Source organism: Mirounga leonina, unplaced genomic scaffold (genome assembly GCF_011800145.1).
Source record: "Mirounga leonina isolate KUSES-001 unplaced genomic scaffold, KU_Mleo_1.0 Mir_150, whole genome shotgun sequence".
NCBI lineage: Eukaryota > Metazoa > Chordata > Mammalia > Carnivora > Phocidae > Mirounga > Mirounga leonina.
The window spans coordinates 36340858-36356150 of record NW_023270374.1 but is presented as its reverse complement, the minus strand read 5'-3'; the positions used below and the strand labels follow the sequence as shown (position 1 = coordinate 36356150).

Genomic DNA, 15293 nt, shown 5'->3' with positions numbered 1-15293 from the left:
GTGTTCATGCAGAATGAATCGTGCCTGCAACCTTTCTGTAAGTTTGAAATTTTTCAAAATAAAAAGGTTAAAAGGGTCAGAAAATGAAAAAAAATCAAAATAACACATTGAATTTTTAGGGTCCTGTTTTAACAAAAGTATCACCTAACATGGTCATCTCGGGGAGGGGAGATTATGAGGGCTGTCCTTGATCAGATCTTCCTTTGATTTTTGTGTATCTGCTGTTTTATCTACAATTTTAGTGGTACTTCAAAATCCAGTTTTGAGTGGAGGCGATGTTTGCATTCCTGGGAGAAAACTGGCTGGTGGTGGGCATCAATCTTTTACGATATTGCTGGGCTTTATTCTCTAGTACTTTAGTTAAAATTTTATGTTTTCATGTGTGCAGTTGATATCTACCCTTCCTTCTCAAGGTCGCTTTGAGTCTAAAGGGACCCTGGTCGTAGGAACCCGTGGAACCGGGTTCAGGTTCCTAATGCAGGGATCATGGAGGAACCAGGGCTCCGAACAAAAGTAAAGACGATTTTGGACAAATAACCCAATTCACCAGATAAGGCAGGGACTCTTCCGACATTCCCTAAGACAGGGGCGCGGAGACTTCTGGGAAACGGAGTCCCGAATTGGACGGATTACCGGCAGGAGAGCCCAGGGAACCTGGCCCTCGCAGCTCCTTCTGCGCATGTGCAGTTCTTCCTCGTTGTTCGCCCGCTCCCTCGTCTCCGGCTTCGCCCCGCAGGTAGTCGTAGAGCCTCCGGGTCGACGCGCTGCTCGGTGACCGAGTCCTCGGGAAGGAGGTGCGCTACAGGTGAGGACCTAGTTTGGAGAGCTGCTTTGCGGGGCGCGGGATAGGTTTGTGCCCCCACACGGTGGAAGCAAAAACTGGAGCGAACCCCACGCGGGCTGAGGACCCTTAAAGAAAGCCAGAGACAGAGCAGCTTCGCTGCAGACGCACAGGTTCCACGGAAAGGATGAGGGCACGGGTTTCTTGGTCAGAATAAAGTGCGCCGAGAAAAGGCGCCTAAATGTGAAAGAACTGTTTCCAGGAGCTCCTCGAATTTGCATGTGCCCTGCTCAACCATTCATTAGCGAGTCAAATCCACGACAGCAGTGGGCATGAGAGGGAACGCTTATAACATTTATTATATGCCTGCAAGCTAAGGGCAGATGGTGAGTCTGCATTGTAGCAGACTGATGTAAGAGCCTGAGTTTGAACTCCGAAGAGTTTAAATTCTGGCTCAGCCACTGAGTCTCCATGGGCAACATGATGAGCCTCTAAGACTCAGTTTCCCCGTCTGTAAAATGAACTTTTTTCCTAAAACCTGTCTCCAGGTTGTTCTGAGGATTGAATAAGGTAACACCTGTAAAGCGCTCAGCACAGGTCCTGGCATTCATTGAGTACCTGGGAACTGTTAATTGCCCTTATCATTGTTCTTTTCATTAAGAATATTATTTATTTCCAAAGACCCCCCCCCCCCCGTAAAATTGGTATTAATCCCATTTTAACCAAGAAGAAAACCAAGACTCTGGAGGTGAAGTCTTGTGGACAGTAATTGAAGGAGCTAGCATACAAACCTCAAACAGTTTTATTTCCAAATCCCATGTTGGGCTTTGTCCGGCAGCACATCCTTCCCAGCACTTAGCAGAGTGGCAAGTCCCTCAGAGGCATGAGGAAGAACCTGGAATGTACCAAACTGAGTCTTCTCTATAGTTCTTGGAGATTTCTTGACATCTTTTCAGAGCGCTCGGGTTACTGCCTCATGGAAGCTTCTCTACTCTTTCTTCATTGTCCATCTGCCCTGTGACCTCAGCAGTTTAAGACTCCCAAACCAGATTTTTCTGACAGTTGTTCTCAAATAAGCTTGTTAAAACCCAAGAGCTGGCTAGGCCCCACCCCCAGAGTCTCCGGTTCAGTAGGTTGGGGAGGGGTCCCCACATTTGCATCTCTATCAGGCTCCTGACTGATGCGCCTACTGCTGGTCTGGGAACCACACAGAACTCCTGTTGTAGGGGTGGTGAAGTCCCAGAGACAGTTGGGACCTGGGCTGGAGATTCCAGTTATTTGAATTTACCCCTCCAGCCAGGTTCACATTTCCTTGGATCCCACAGCTCTTGTAAGGAAAAGAGGTGGGGCCACCACGAGCAGGACTCCCACCTGGGAGATCCCCACCCACCCAGACGCAGCCCACCACCGCTGGGGGCACAGACCCCAGAAACAAGCAGGTTCTATCTATCTTTGCTTGCTCAGAAGCGATTTCTGATCGTTCTGCCCTGAGTCACATCACCACACCAGAGGTTGTCAAGAACAGTCGGTCAGCAAAAGTGTGGGCCAACTTTCAAAAGAGAGAGGTGAGCTGAGCTGAGGGTGCTGGGCAAGAGGCAGGCTTCTGGGATGAGGAAATCCTGTGGACAGTGGATGAGGATGTGTTCTGGGGGGATGGGCAGGGAGACACTATCATCACTACTCCCATGCTTTTTATTCTCCCTGAAGCCCCTCTCCCAGGATTCTGCACAGCCTGCAAAACCACAGCCATCCCCTCATCTGGAATTTAGGGATATGCTACCCACCCCCCCATTCCTGCCTTTGTAAGCATACACCAAAGGCCTTCAGAGGTTATGTAACCCTGCCTCATTTTAAAAATGAACAGTATTGGGTCTGAGGGAGTCATTAGCATAGGGTTAAGTACAAGGTTTCTGGAGCCAGACTGCCAGGGTTCAAAGCCAGGCTCTACCACATTACTTTCACTTCTTCCCTCAATTTCCTCACCTATAAACTGGGAGTGATAATACTACCTACACCTTGCTTTATTTTAAGGAATAAATGAGGTAATGTAAGTAAAGTACTTAGAACAGTGCCTGTTACATAGTAAGCACCATCCAAGTATTGTCAGTATCCTTAATATTAGTATAATCTCGGTTTACATTATTTGTTAGTCCCAGAACCACTGGGACTAACAGGTCCCAGAAGGACCACTGGGGCCCCCTGACTCCCAAGCCCTTGTTCTGTCCACTGTGGCTCAGTTAAGTCGAAACAAGTTTCTTAATAAAAAAAAATTAAAAATAAATAAATCCCTTAGAGACACTGAAACCAAAGGAGAATAAATCCCTTAAAAAAAAAAAATAGACTTCCTTAAGGCACACCTATCCCTGTTAGAGGTTCCTATTAATTTTTTAACTTGAAGGAGTTAAAAATATAAGTAGGAGGGGCAGCTGGCTGGCTCAGTCCATAGAGCGTGCAACACTTGATCTCAGGGTTGTAGGTTCAAGCCCCATGTTGGGTCTACAAGAGATTACTTAAAAATTTTAAAAATGCAAATATATGTGTGTGTGTGTGTGTGTGTGTTGGAAAGTAAATGAGCAGATCTCTGTCAGGTTTTTGTTGCATCATTTTTTACACTTTTTTCTGATGAAAATATTCAAAACATACAAAAGTAAAGAAAATAATATAATGACTCCCACATATTCGTCACAGCTTCAGCCATTATCAACCTAAGACCATTTTGTTTCATCTATACCTGCCCCCAACACACACGTACACATTTCCCTTCCACCTTCCATCACTAGATTATTTTAGAAAATCCAGAGGGCTCCTAGCTGGCTCAGTCGGAAGAGAGTGGGACTCTTAATCTCAGTGTCATTAGTTTGAGCCCCACATTGGGTGTAGCGATGACTTAAACAAATAAATAAATGAACTTAAAAAAATAATAAAGTAAAACCCAGACATTAAAAACTTAAAATGTAACATGTTTAATAATGGCCAAAGGCATGGCATGTCATCCTTGCTATGCTAAGATCTGTTTAACTGGCTCTTTCTTAGTTGGACTTTGGCTTGTTTTGTATCTGTCTGCTATTAAATCAAAGAAAGCTGTGAATTGTAAGAAACCAATAAGATAAGAATATTTACTCTCCGCAGTGAAAAGCATGCTTCTCTTAGTTCCCCATGGTTATACCAGGGATAGGAGAGTCCCCTCAGCACCCCTGCCCCTTTGAAGGGTCAGAGACATTGTCCCACCATGTGGCTGGCTCTCAGCTACTACATGTGGATTTCTAGGCAAGGGCTCCGAGGACCTTCAGGACAGACCCTATTTCTCATGATTGCTCCGCTCCTTTCCCTTCCTCCAGCTCTGGCCTCACAGTTCTCGAAACTTTCCCCAGAACAGGAGAAAATGAACACATCTCAGGTAAGTCATTTACTTCTTACTCAACTTTTTCAATGAACTCTTAAGAGTGACTTCACGTTTTTTAGTGACCATGCCTTCTTATCGATTGTTTTTCTTCTTTTTTTTTAAATTTTTTTCCTGGGGTATCATCTGACTTTCCTTTTTTCCTTTCCTGGCTTTGAAGGTTTACATTTGATTTGTGTTGTATTATTGATTACCTTTGATGTGTGTGACACATATGTGAACATATTTTTTTTTCAACATCAGGGATTGTTTTCACCCATAGTTCCATCTAAATAACATATACTCCTTTATCTCAGATTCTCCTTTTAAATGCTTTTCTTTTCCCACTTTCTCTTTACATAATAAATATTATTTTTTGAATTCTTTGTTAACAATCGCATCACACCTTCTAGCAACTGGAACAAAAATTATTTCAATTCTAATATACATTTTTTTGGTTATTTTTGCTGTCCCAAGTTTGAAGATAAAGTGTTATAATGTTATCTACAGCTTAGGGTTGCTTATCATGTTCCAGTCACTGTTAAATTCCTTGCCTGATTTAACTCTTTTAATCACAACAACAGCATTATGAGGTATGGAGTTTTATTATGCCCTTTTTACTGAAAGTATAAATAACAGATTAAAGTGCTTGTAGCTGGAATGGTTCTAAGGTTATCTAAGGATACATCATTAGAAATTTGGCCAGATAGGGGGTGACTGGCTGGCTCAGCTGATAGAACGTGTGACTCTTGATCTCAGGGTCATGAGTTCAAGTCCCACATTGGGTGTAGAGGTTACTAAAGAAAAAATAAAATAAATTTGGCCAATTGTCAAATTTGTCCTAGAGTCTAAGTCCACTATAAGCTTTCCACCCATTTTGGGGAGTAAGATTTTGGGAGTAAGTTCCAGCCTGTCCAAGAACTTGGAACGGGACATCTCTTAGGTATGGCATTGCCAGAGAAGATGCAGGGCACAGAGATTATACCTTGCATGGGACATACTTATCCTAAAAACCTATTTGTTGTTTCCCTGGGTGCCCTGTGTTTTTATTTACTAAAGCTGGGAACTGTACTCAGGTAGAAAGAGGGTTTCAGGTGCCCTCTGCTGCCCATGAGCTCTGGCATTCCTAACGCATCCAGAGGACCAGTCATTCTCTGTCTTTTCAGGGGCTGGTTTTACTACCTCGTTCCAGATGGCCTCTTGCTGGACCAGCACAGCCTGCCTCAGTTTTCCCATCAATCATTGTAGCAGCCCCTCTTCCCAAGTTTCAAGAATTCTCAGGCTTCACACCCACAATATGTTGCTTTGCCCAAAAATGTAAAAATGTTGCCTACATGCAGTTTATAAATATTTTTTGAAGTTTCCTGTTGAATTACCCTGTGCTTCTTATGTCTGTAAGTCCCCCTCCCTTCACTGGCTTCACTAGGAACCGTTCTTCCTGCTCTTCTGTCTGCTCAACCATATTCCCCTTCTCCTGCTGTGTTCCTTCTCCAACTGCTGAGTTCTGACGGAGGCCTCTGGAGAATCTTCCACCTTCAGAGTCTGAGTATCTGGAAGTACCTTTATTCCACCCTGTGACAGGAATGACTGGCTGTAGCACTGGGGTCTGCACTCCTTTTCCTTCAGGGTATGAGGAGAAAACAGGATCTCCGTTATATCCCAGCATCTGCAGAGACTGAGGAGAAGTCATCTGCCACTCTGCTTCTCACTCCTGTGTTATTCTTTCTTCTTGCAAAGATTTTCTTTCTCCTGGGGTCTGAGCTATCTTGCCAGGCCACATCTGCTGGAATGCTTGCCTGGTACCCGAAGAAGATGCTCCTGCTCATGAAGCCTCGTGTGCCCTGGGACACTTCCAGTGATTTCCCGAGATTATTCCATTCCCTGCCTCCTCTCTCCGTTCTTGACACCCAGAGCTCCTGGGAGGCTGTCAGTGGCTCTCCGCAGTGGTCTGCCTGTCCTCCTTTACCTTTCTGTAACGTTTTCCATTATCCTGTGTTTTCGTTCTGTGCGTTAAGAGATTTGCTCATTTTTGTCACCCAAGTCATGTGGTTTTCAAAGCCTTCTTTGGAGGGTTTTAGATTTGTTTTGTTTTGTTTTCCTAAGTCAGCCACAGAGTATGTCCTATCTGGGTCCTTTTTCTTTTCGCAGAGCCAACTTCTCTCATTTTATGGAAGTAAGACTCTGACACCAATCTGACCAATTTGAAGTCTTAAAAATTATTGTCTTCAACATCTAAATTAATTTTGTTTTCATAGGCTTCAATTGATTCCTCTTGGTACTTATTTTTTTAGGCTGTTGGTTTTTATTTACAGGAAATAATACTTTGTTACGCAGTTTTTCTTGATGCTTATTTTTCCAACTGTTTGTTTTACCTCCAGCAGAGTCTGGGCCCTTTTTAGTTTTCTGTTGTAAATGGAAAGGCAGAAACCTCAGAAGATCGATCTAGGCAGCTGATGTGCGTTCACTCCACAGCACAGAGGTCTGTTTCCTTGGCAAGCTCTTCCCTGGAATGGAAGGACAGACTTGGGGCCTTTTCCTGATGGCAGAGCACGTTGGTTTGTTTCCCTAGCGTTGCCCTAAAAGCAAAGCTGGGACCGATCAGGGTACTCAGCATAGTACTTTGCTTCTCTCTCGGGTTGCAAAATTCACGCAGACTCCTTGAGGCAGTTGCCCCGCTTTTTATAGAGAAGGTTCTCCTGAGTGTTGACCCTTCGCCAACCCCTCTGGGGGGTAAGAACGAGCCAGGAGTGTGGCAGTCCTCATATGCCCACTCACTCTCCTGGGTCTTCAGCCCAGAGCTCACTTCATCTTCCTGCCACAGCTACTGCTGAGCTGGGCAGTCCTGCCTGGCTCTGAACAGAACCTGAGATTCTTGCACCTTCTGGGTTTGTAGGAGAGGATGAGCACACGGCCTCCAGTATCTACCTCCTACTCTATAACTTACAGAAACCAGTCAGAATTTGTCTCTTGCTGACAGCCCCCTTTCCATGCACTCCTGTGCCCCGATCACACAGTGGTGTTTTTATGTCTCTTCCTGCTATGGTTTGGAGGCAGAAGAGATAAATGTGTGTGCCCAGCCCATCATGTCGAGTTAGGAGCATCTCTTATTTTTTTTTTTTTTTTAAGGTTTTATTTATTTATTTGACAAAGAGAGACACAGCGAGAAAGGGAACACAAGCAAGGGGAGTGGGAGAGGGAGAAGCAGGCTTTCTGCTGAGCAGGGAGCCTGATACGGGGCTCGATCCCAGGACCCTGGGGTCATGACCTGAGCCGAAGGCAGACGCTTAATGACTGAGCCACCCAGGTGCCCAGGAGCATCTCTTGTTCTTGAAATTATCACCAGCGATGGCTCCCAAGGAGCACTTCGTTCCTTCGACGGCTGCCTCGTGAGCACCGTCATGGATCTGCCCTGCTCACCATGTGCAGATGCAACTGCTAAGTCCGGCTTCTTTGGTCACCAGGGCCTTCTCTCCCTCCTCCTCCCCATCAGGCTCCGAATCTTCCATCTCCCCACTCTTTGTGGGCAAGTTCCCTACTTGGATGGCTTCAGCTACACTGAGATACTCCAGATTTCCAAAATTTATCTTAATCCTCACCGTCTCTCCTGAGCCCCAAGACCTTATATACAACCGTCACCTGGAACTCTCCACCTGTGTGTGTCACAGATATCCAAGATTTCTCTCTCCTGCCCAAACTATTCTTCCTCCCGGCTTGTCAGGCTCAGTATATGGCACCAGCCTTGACCCAGCTGCTCTTGCAGATAACCCTGGAGTAGTGTTCCGTTGCCCCTCTTTCCCTAACCAATTGATGATGAATACCATCTAGAATCAACTCCACTTCTAACTGCCCCTGTTACTGCATTAAAATCTTCTCTGATTATGGTTATTATCTTCCTCTCTGACGTCCCTTCCCTTCCCTTGAAAAACCCTTCCCTGGCTTTCTCAACCTCAACACAATCAGTATTTGGGGCCAGATAATCCTTTGTTGTAGAGGCTGTCCTGGGCATCGTAGGTTGTCCAGAAGCATCTCTGGACTCCAGCCAACTAGATACCAGAAGCACTCTTTCCTCCGTTGGGACAACCACAAAGGTCTCCCGACATCACCAAATGCCCCCTACCCCTCAGCAGGCAAGACCATGTTGATTGAGAACTGCTGCTTTGAAACACTCTCCTACTCTGCTGCTAGGGCATTGCTTTCAAAATATAAATCTGGTATGTCCCCATTTCCATGGAAGTCATCTCCAAGCCAGGAGTCCACCCCATACAACTGCACTTTGACAATCAAGCAGTGTATGGTATGTGAAGAAAGTACTAGAATGACCTTTCATGTTTCTTTTGTATCTAGAAAAAATTAAGGGCACCTGGATGGCTCAGTTGTTAAGCGTCTGCCTTCGGCTCAGGTCATGATCCCAGGGTCCTGGGATCGAGCCCCACATCGGGCTCCCTGCTCCACGGGGAGCCTGCTTCTCCCTCTCCCACTCCCCCTGCTTGTGTTCCCTCTCTCGCCGTGTCTCTCTCTGTCAAATAAATAAAATCTTAAAAAAAAAATTAAGGAAGGAAACTTTACTTTTGGTGGCTAGCTGGAGAGTCCTAGACGTATATCATTTATAGCTAATGCACAGAGGGATGCTTAGGAACACCTACTGATGGGGTGACTCAGTATTTGGAAGCCATTGGTCTCCAGGGGAAAGTCCAAAATTTCTCCATGTCGACCACTAAATAACTCTACTGGTCTGAGTCTCATCGAAGCCCCCAACCTTATTCAGTCACCCTGCACTACTTACAACTCCCTTAACTTAATGTGTGTTGTTATTTATTATCATGTAATTTATTATTGGACATGTATGTGCTTTGTAGAAAGTCTCCTTGTTGGTCTGTAAACCCTTAAAAACAGGACCAGTGTCTCCTTTGCCTTAGCATCCTTACAACTAGAATAGTTCTAGATATATATAAAGGGACTCAAATTTTCATTATTTTATGAATTAATAAATAAATATAGAGGCAGAGTATTTCTGATTTCTGTTTCTTCCGCAAAGTATAACCTAAAGGAAGGTACATGGTTGTCATCCTTTGTAACATGTTCTAGTAAATTCTTAACAATGAACACAGTAGGGGCGCCTGGGTAGCTCAGTCAGTGAAGCGTCTGACTCTTGATTTCGGCTCAGGTCATGATCTCAGGGTCGTGAGATCGAGCCCCACGTCGGGCTCCGCACTGGGCGTGGAGCCTGCTTAAGATTCTCTCCCTCCCTCTCCCCCTGCCCCTTCTCCCCTCCCTATCTCCCTCTCCACTCTCTCTGCCCCCCCAATTTTTTTTTTAATTTTTTTTTTTAAAGATTTTATTTATTTATTTGAGAGAGAATGAGATAGAGAGCATGAGAGGGGGGAGGGTCAGAGGGAGAAGCAGACTCCCTGCTGAGCAGGGAGCCCAATGCGAGACTCGATCCTGGGACTCCAGGATCATGACCTGAGCCGAAGGCAGTCGCTTAACCAACTGAGCCACCCAGGCGCCCGCCCCCCCCCCAATTTTAAAACAATGAACACAGTAGAAATTCATTCCCATACGGATTTCCCATGCCATCTGGTCTTGAGCACTTCCCAGTGAGCAGGATTGGACTGTTACAGGGCTCGGTGTTGTTCGAGGATATATCTGTGGACTTCAGCCAGAAGGAGTGGCAGCTACTGGACCCTGCCCAGAGGCTCCTGTACAGGGAGGTGATGCTGGAGAACCACAGGCTGCTGGTGTCCCTGGGTAAGCACGACTTCCCATGCAGCTACCCACAGCATGCACTTCCTGTCTTAGCCACCAAATCACTGTAGGGTGTAATGAGTCTCAGGAGATTTTGGATTCCAAGACCTTTTTAGGGAACTTGAAAGTCTGTTACATTCTCACCTCCCTGGTGAAAAGGTCTTCTTTGATGAGGGCCCCATCATTGTACAGCTTCTAAAGCTTCTCCCTTCCGATTCTTCAAACGGCCTGACCCTTAAGCAGCTTTGCCAAATCCCATGTCACTTCCCATAACAGGGTGCTGTGTCACCAAACCTGAGCTGATACGCAAGTTGGAGCAAGGAGAAGAGCCATGGGCACCAAAGAGAGAACTCCCAGGTCAGAGCCACCCAGGTGAGTTCCCGAGGGGGGAGAGGAGGCAACTGGTGGGAACTGGATCCAAGTGGCCAGTCCAGGGTATTTTTGAAAAGGTTTTAGAGGCTCTTAGACGTGACTAAAGACAGATGATCACCCTCCCTTAGATATCAAACCTCCAGATAACACTCTCAGATGTAAGTGCTCTTTGTGTTCTGTTCAACTTTTATGCATAGAGAGATTGGCTTGGTTTTCGTAGAACCCGATTGCTCCTTTCCTCATCCTAGATCTTTGTTTCTGTTTTTCTCTGTTGGGTAATAGCCATTGTTCACCTTTCCTCCTGTGCCAAACATGCTGTCAGAATGCAGTTATTGGAAAAAAAAAAAAGAATGCAGTTATTGGTGCATTCTTATATCCAACAAATATTCATCAGGCACCTGCTATGCACCAGTCACATTCTAAGCAGAGGGGATACAAAGTCTCCACTCCTATCAGTAGATCTAATTAGCAGATTGGCAGATTTAGCAAAAAGTTGGCAATTAACAACAACAACAAAGAGTAATATGTCTGGCAGTAATCAGCAGTATGAAAAATTAAAGTCAGATGAAGGGTATAGGGACCGATAGGGAGTGCTGGTTTGGGAAAGGAACAGTGCAGGAACAGTGGAATAGAGTCTTGAATGGAGGGATGGAGTGAGCCACAGGTTATCTGAGAGACTTCCAGATCGAGGGAGCAGCAGGTATGAAGCCTCTGAGATGGGAGTGTGCTTGGTGTAATCAGGGAACAGCGAGGAGTCAGTGGGACCAGAAGCGGTTCAAAAGAAAGTAGCAGCTGATGTCTGAGAGTTAGCTGGAGCAAAGCTTTATGGGCCTGGTAAGACTGACTTCTACTCTGAGTGAGACATTAGGTGAGAGGGGAGGTCAAGGGCTGTACCTGTACGTACGCACTAGGTTTGGAGATCAGGAAGGCACATGACTCTAGCAAGTGAGACTGAGCAGAAGCACTCAGTACTCAGGGAGGGAACCAGAAGACAGTGGGTCCCAGAAGCCCCATGAACAAAGCGTTTTGAGAAGGGAGGAGTGAATTCCAGATGGATGTGTTCAGTCAGCGTTGCCTCTTCTTTTCCTGCAGATTATTCAAAGGCCACAGGGAAAATAAAAACAAAATGTCAACTCCATTTTCACTGGAGGTAGGAGGCAGCTGAAATCCCAAACTTAAAATAAAAAGTGGAATGGGGTGCCTGGGTGGCTCAGTCGGTCAAGCATCTGACTCTTGATCTCAGCTCCGGTCTTGATCTCAGAGTCGTGAGAGCAGGCCCTGCGTGGAGCCTACTTTAAAAATTAATTAATTAGTTAATTAATTAATTAAAATGTGGATTACAATCAAAAGCGATAGAAATCAGGCTCGGTCATGGGAAGTAGAAGTAGAGAGGAAACATCACACAAACCAGCTGTGGAAAAAAGTGTCAGAACACATTGTACAGATAGTATTTACTTGCAAACTTTGCCACAAATGGAACTTGAAGTGATGAGATTCTTAAAAAAAACAAACAAACAAAAAAAACAGTGGGACAGTATTATTGCCCTAAAGGATGTGTAGGTTCTGAGTAGAGCTAAGGACAGAATATGTTAACCAAGTGAAGAACATGAGTGGATATGTGGCTAGAAATGTCCAATTTACAGAATTAAATACTCTGATCTGATACATCTAACAATACCTTAGCTTATAATATGCTGATCACTTGAACATGTGTTGTGAACTTAGGTATAAGAACCTAGTGTAAACTCTTAGGTATAAAAATCCAGTATCAAATTTTACTTGCTAGCATATTGGCTTCTATTTGTTTTATCTGCTACAGAAAAGTCATATATTTTTAAGCATACACTTGATATTCTTGCATAAAATGAGAATAGCAGAGGATAGTAATAATCACCCATAGCTAAAAAATTTTTAAGACAAAGATTAATAAAGGTCCTTGGACCAAACTGGATAGCCAGCTGCTTGAGTTTTCACAGAAAAAAAGAAATCGGAGAGGAAGAAAACATGATATAAAGGTGGAATTAAACATTAGTATTGTGAGAGGACACAATCAGTTGGCAAAGTAAATCAGCAGATTGAAAGAGGGAGAAGTAGAGGGTGTCAATCAGGACAGATAACTGTTGATTAATCCTGATGGAATCAAATGACAGAACCAACAACCAGAATACAGAATTGAATCAGATCCTGTTGCAAGCATGGCTTGTTCTCTCTTATGTTTAACACTCTCTTGGACATTGTTTTACCATATCACAGCTCTATGAAGAGATGGGGATGAACTATAGGACTGGACCCTGAGACCCAAGTAAATTAGTAATTTCATAAGTTTAATTGGGGGTTGGTGTACAGAATGGGAAAGAGGAGGAAGAGTTTGGGAACATGGTGAGTGGAGTAAGGATTTCACTGCAGGTGGTAAAGTATGGGGGAGAAGAGGATATGGTTCTAGTCTGATCTGCTGTCAATCTGATCTTGGCTCTGATACTTCCCTTACTACCCTCCAGTCTTCCTTGTCTCCCTCCTCAGTGTCCCTTGTCTTTGCCCATCCTTTGATAATTCTCCATCCTTGGATAAATTGTTTTCCTGACATCCTTTTTAACTCAACTCACCATTCCTTATGTCTTAATTTCAAACTCTCTATCCATCTTGACATCATATTTGTAACAAACCAAAGCCACTTGTGTTAATTTTCAGCTTCCTCTCCTTTTTTTCTACTATAATGTGTTTTTATCTTTGTTTTCATGTTACCAAATCAAAGGAGTAGAATAAATATTTGCTCAGGACTTCTTTCATCCCAGAACACTATGTCTAAGAACCTAAGAATCAACTCCATATAGGCCACTTATGTACAATGCCAGTTCTTAAGAAATGTGTGAAGATTTGTAATGTATGTCAATTTCTCATATTTCTAGAAGTCCAGAAAGCCAATAGCATGAAAGAAAGAAGCCAAGAAAAGGAAGATAAATTTTCAAGGCAAGCTTTATTCAACAACAGAATATTGACTAAGGAGAGAAGTAAGACCTTGGGAGAAACATTTAATATGGCCACAAACCCAGTGCCCTCAAGAAAAGTATCCCATAAATGTGACTCATCTGGAACAAGCTTGAAAAGTGTCTCAAAATTAATTATTAGTAATAGAAACCATGTAAGAAAAAAGTCTAATGATATCAATGGATGTGGATTCCTTGATACTATGCATGAGAAAACTCATACAGGGAACAAGCCCTATGAAAATGATCACAAGAAGAAATCCCACAGACATAATGAGGATTTTATTCAACATCAGAAGAATTCTGTTTTGGAGAAAGTTCTTGAATACAATAATTGTGGGAACGCCTTTCACAAAAAGACTGCCTTTGTTACATGTAAGAGAGCTCACAAAGGAGAGAAACCCTCTGAAGGTAATGAATACAGACAAGCCTTCACCCAAAAATTAAAGCTCAACGCTCACCCAAGAACCCTTAAGGAAAGGAAACTGCATGAATCCAGGAAAAATAGGAAACCCTCATGCACGAAGTCAACATGTGTATATCAGAGAGCCCACATAGGGGAGAAACGCTATGATTGTAATAAACTGGGGAAATCCTTTAGCAAGAAGTCAAGCCTTACTCAACAGCAGAGAGAGTACAGAGGAGGAACACCACCTGATGAGTATCATGAAAGTAAGGATGCCTTGCAGAAGTCATACCACACTCAAAGTGAGAGAACTCATGCAGGAGAAAAAATCTATGACTGTAATAAATGTGGGCAGTCCTTCCATGAAAAGCCATGCCTTGCTCAACATCAGAGAACTCACACAACAGAAAAACCTAGTGGGTGTCATGATAGTGAGAGAGCCATAAAGAAGGAGTCACACCTCCCTCGAAATCAGAGAATTAACACAAGAGAGAGAAGCTTCCAAGGTGGTAAATGTGAGAAGTCCTCCTGGGAGAAGTTAAAACTCGCTCGACATCAGAGAATGCACCCAGGGAAGAAAACCACTGAGTGTCACGAAAGTGGGAGGACCTTAAGTAAGAAGTCACACCTCACTCAAAATCAGAGAGCTCACCGTGGAAAGGAAGCCTATGACTGTAATAAATGTGGGAAAAGCTTTCATAAGAAAACAGACCTTACTCAACATCAGAGCGCACACACGGGGAAAAAACCCTATGAGTGTAATGAATGTGGGAAGTCCTTCTTTGTGAAATCCAACCTCACCGAACATCAGAGAACTCACACAGGAGAAAAACCGTATGAATGTAATGAATGTGGGAAGTCCTTCTGCCAGAAATCAGCCCTCACAGTGCATCAGAGAACTCACACAGGAGAGAAACCGTATCAATGTAGTGAATGTGGGAAAACCTTCTGTGTGAAATCAAACCTTACTCAACATCAAAGGACCCACACAGGAGAGAAACCCTATAAATGCAATGAATGCTGGAGATCTTTCTGTGTGAAATCCAACCTTGTTGTACATCAGAGAACTCATACAGGAGAGAAACCCTACAAATGTCCTGAATGTGGGAAAACCTTCTATGAAAAATCAGCCCTCACAAAACATCAGAGAATTCACACAGGGGAAAAACCCTATGAATGCAATGAATGTAGGAAAACCTTCAGCCAGAGGTCAGCCCTCACCAAACATCAAAGAAAAACACACAAGAAGAAAACTCCCACCCACGTTGCCCGCATGCAGAAACCTGCATCTACAAATCAGACTCATTGAACATCAGCAAAATCACAGGGCAGAAGAGCTAAGATGTCAACATATGTAGGAAAGTCTCCATCAACTGGTTATAGCTTATTGGAATTAGAGGATTAATATAGGAGTGAAACTTTATGAATGCTTTGAACATGTGAAAGTTTTCAACAAGTGTTCAAAGATAATGGAGGGGAAATTTATCACTTTAAGGAATATGGATAAAAATGTTCTTGTGGAAAGGTTGTTTAACTAGAAATATATACGCCTTTGTGTATAAGTAGATGTAGATATATACATGTGAGCTATCAAAGTACAAAGTACAAAGGAAAGCAAGTGGATGA

General features: G+C 43.8%; 1 protein-coding gene across 1 annotated transcript; it reads left to right on the top strand.

Annotated features, from left to right (window-relative positions):
- Positions 1–3891: 3891 nt before the first annotated feature.
- Positions 3892–14976, top strand: LOC118011061 (zinc finger protein 157-like). Its single transcript, XM_035005632.1, has 5 exons — positions 3892–4178; positions 9782–9908; positions 10182–10284; positions 11739–11762; positions 14061–14976. Exons 1-5 carry the CDS (start codon positions 4011–4013, stop codon positions 14974–14976), a joined length of 1338 nt encoding a protein of 445 aa, XP_034861523.1. The 5' UTR covers positions 3892–4010.
- Positions 14977–15293: the final 317 nt, after the last annotated feature.

What these genes read in the sequence shown, in the direction of transcription:
- LOC118011061 (XM_035005632.1), top strand. Translation starts at nt 4,011, where the DNA reads ATGTGGCTGGCTCTCAGCTACTACATGTGGATTTCTAGGCAAGGGCTC. An exon ending in AGAAAATGAACACATCTCAG is followed by an intron (nt 4,179 to 9,781) that starts GTAAGTCATTTA and finishes GGACTGTTACAG; the next exon opens with GGCTCGGTGTTGTTCGAGGA. An exon ending in TGCCACAAATGGAACTTGAA is followed by an intron (nt 11,763 to 14,060) that starts GTGATGAGATTC and finishes TCAACATCAGAG; the next exon opens with AACTCACACAACAGAAAAAC.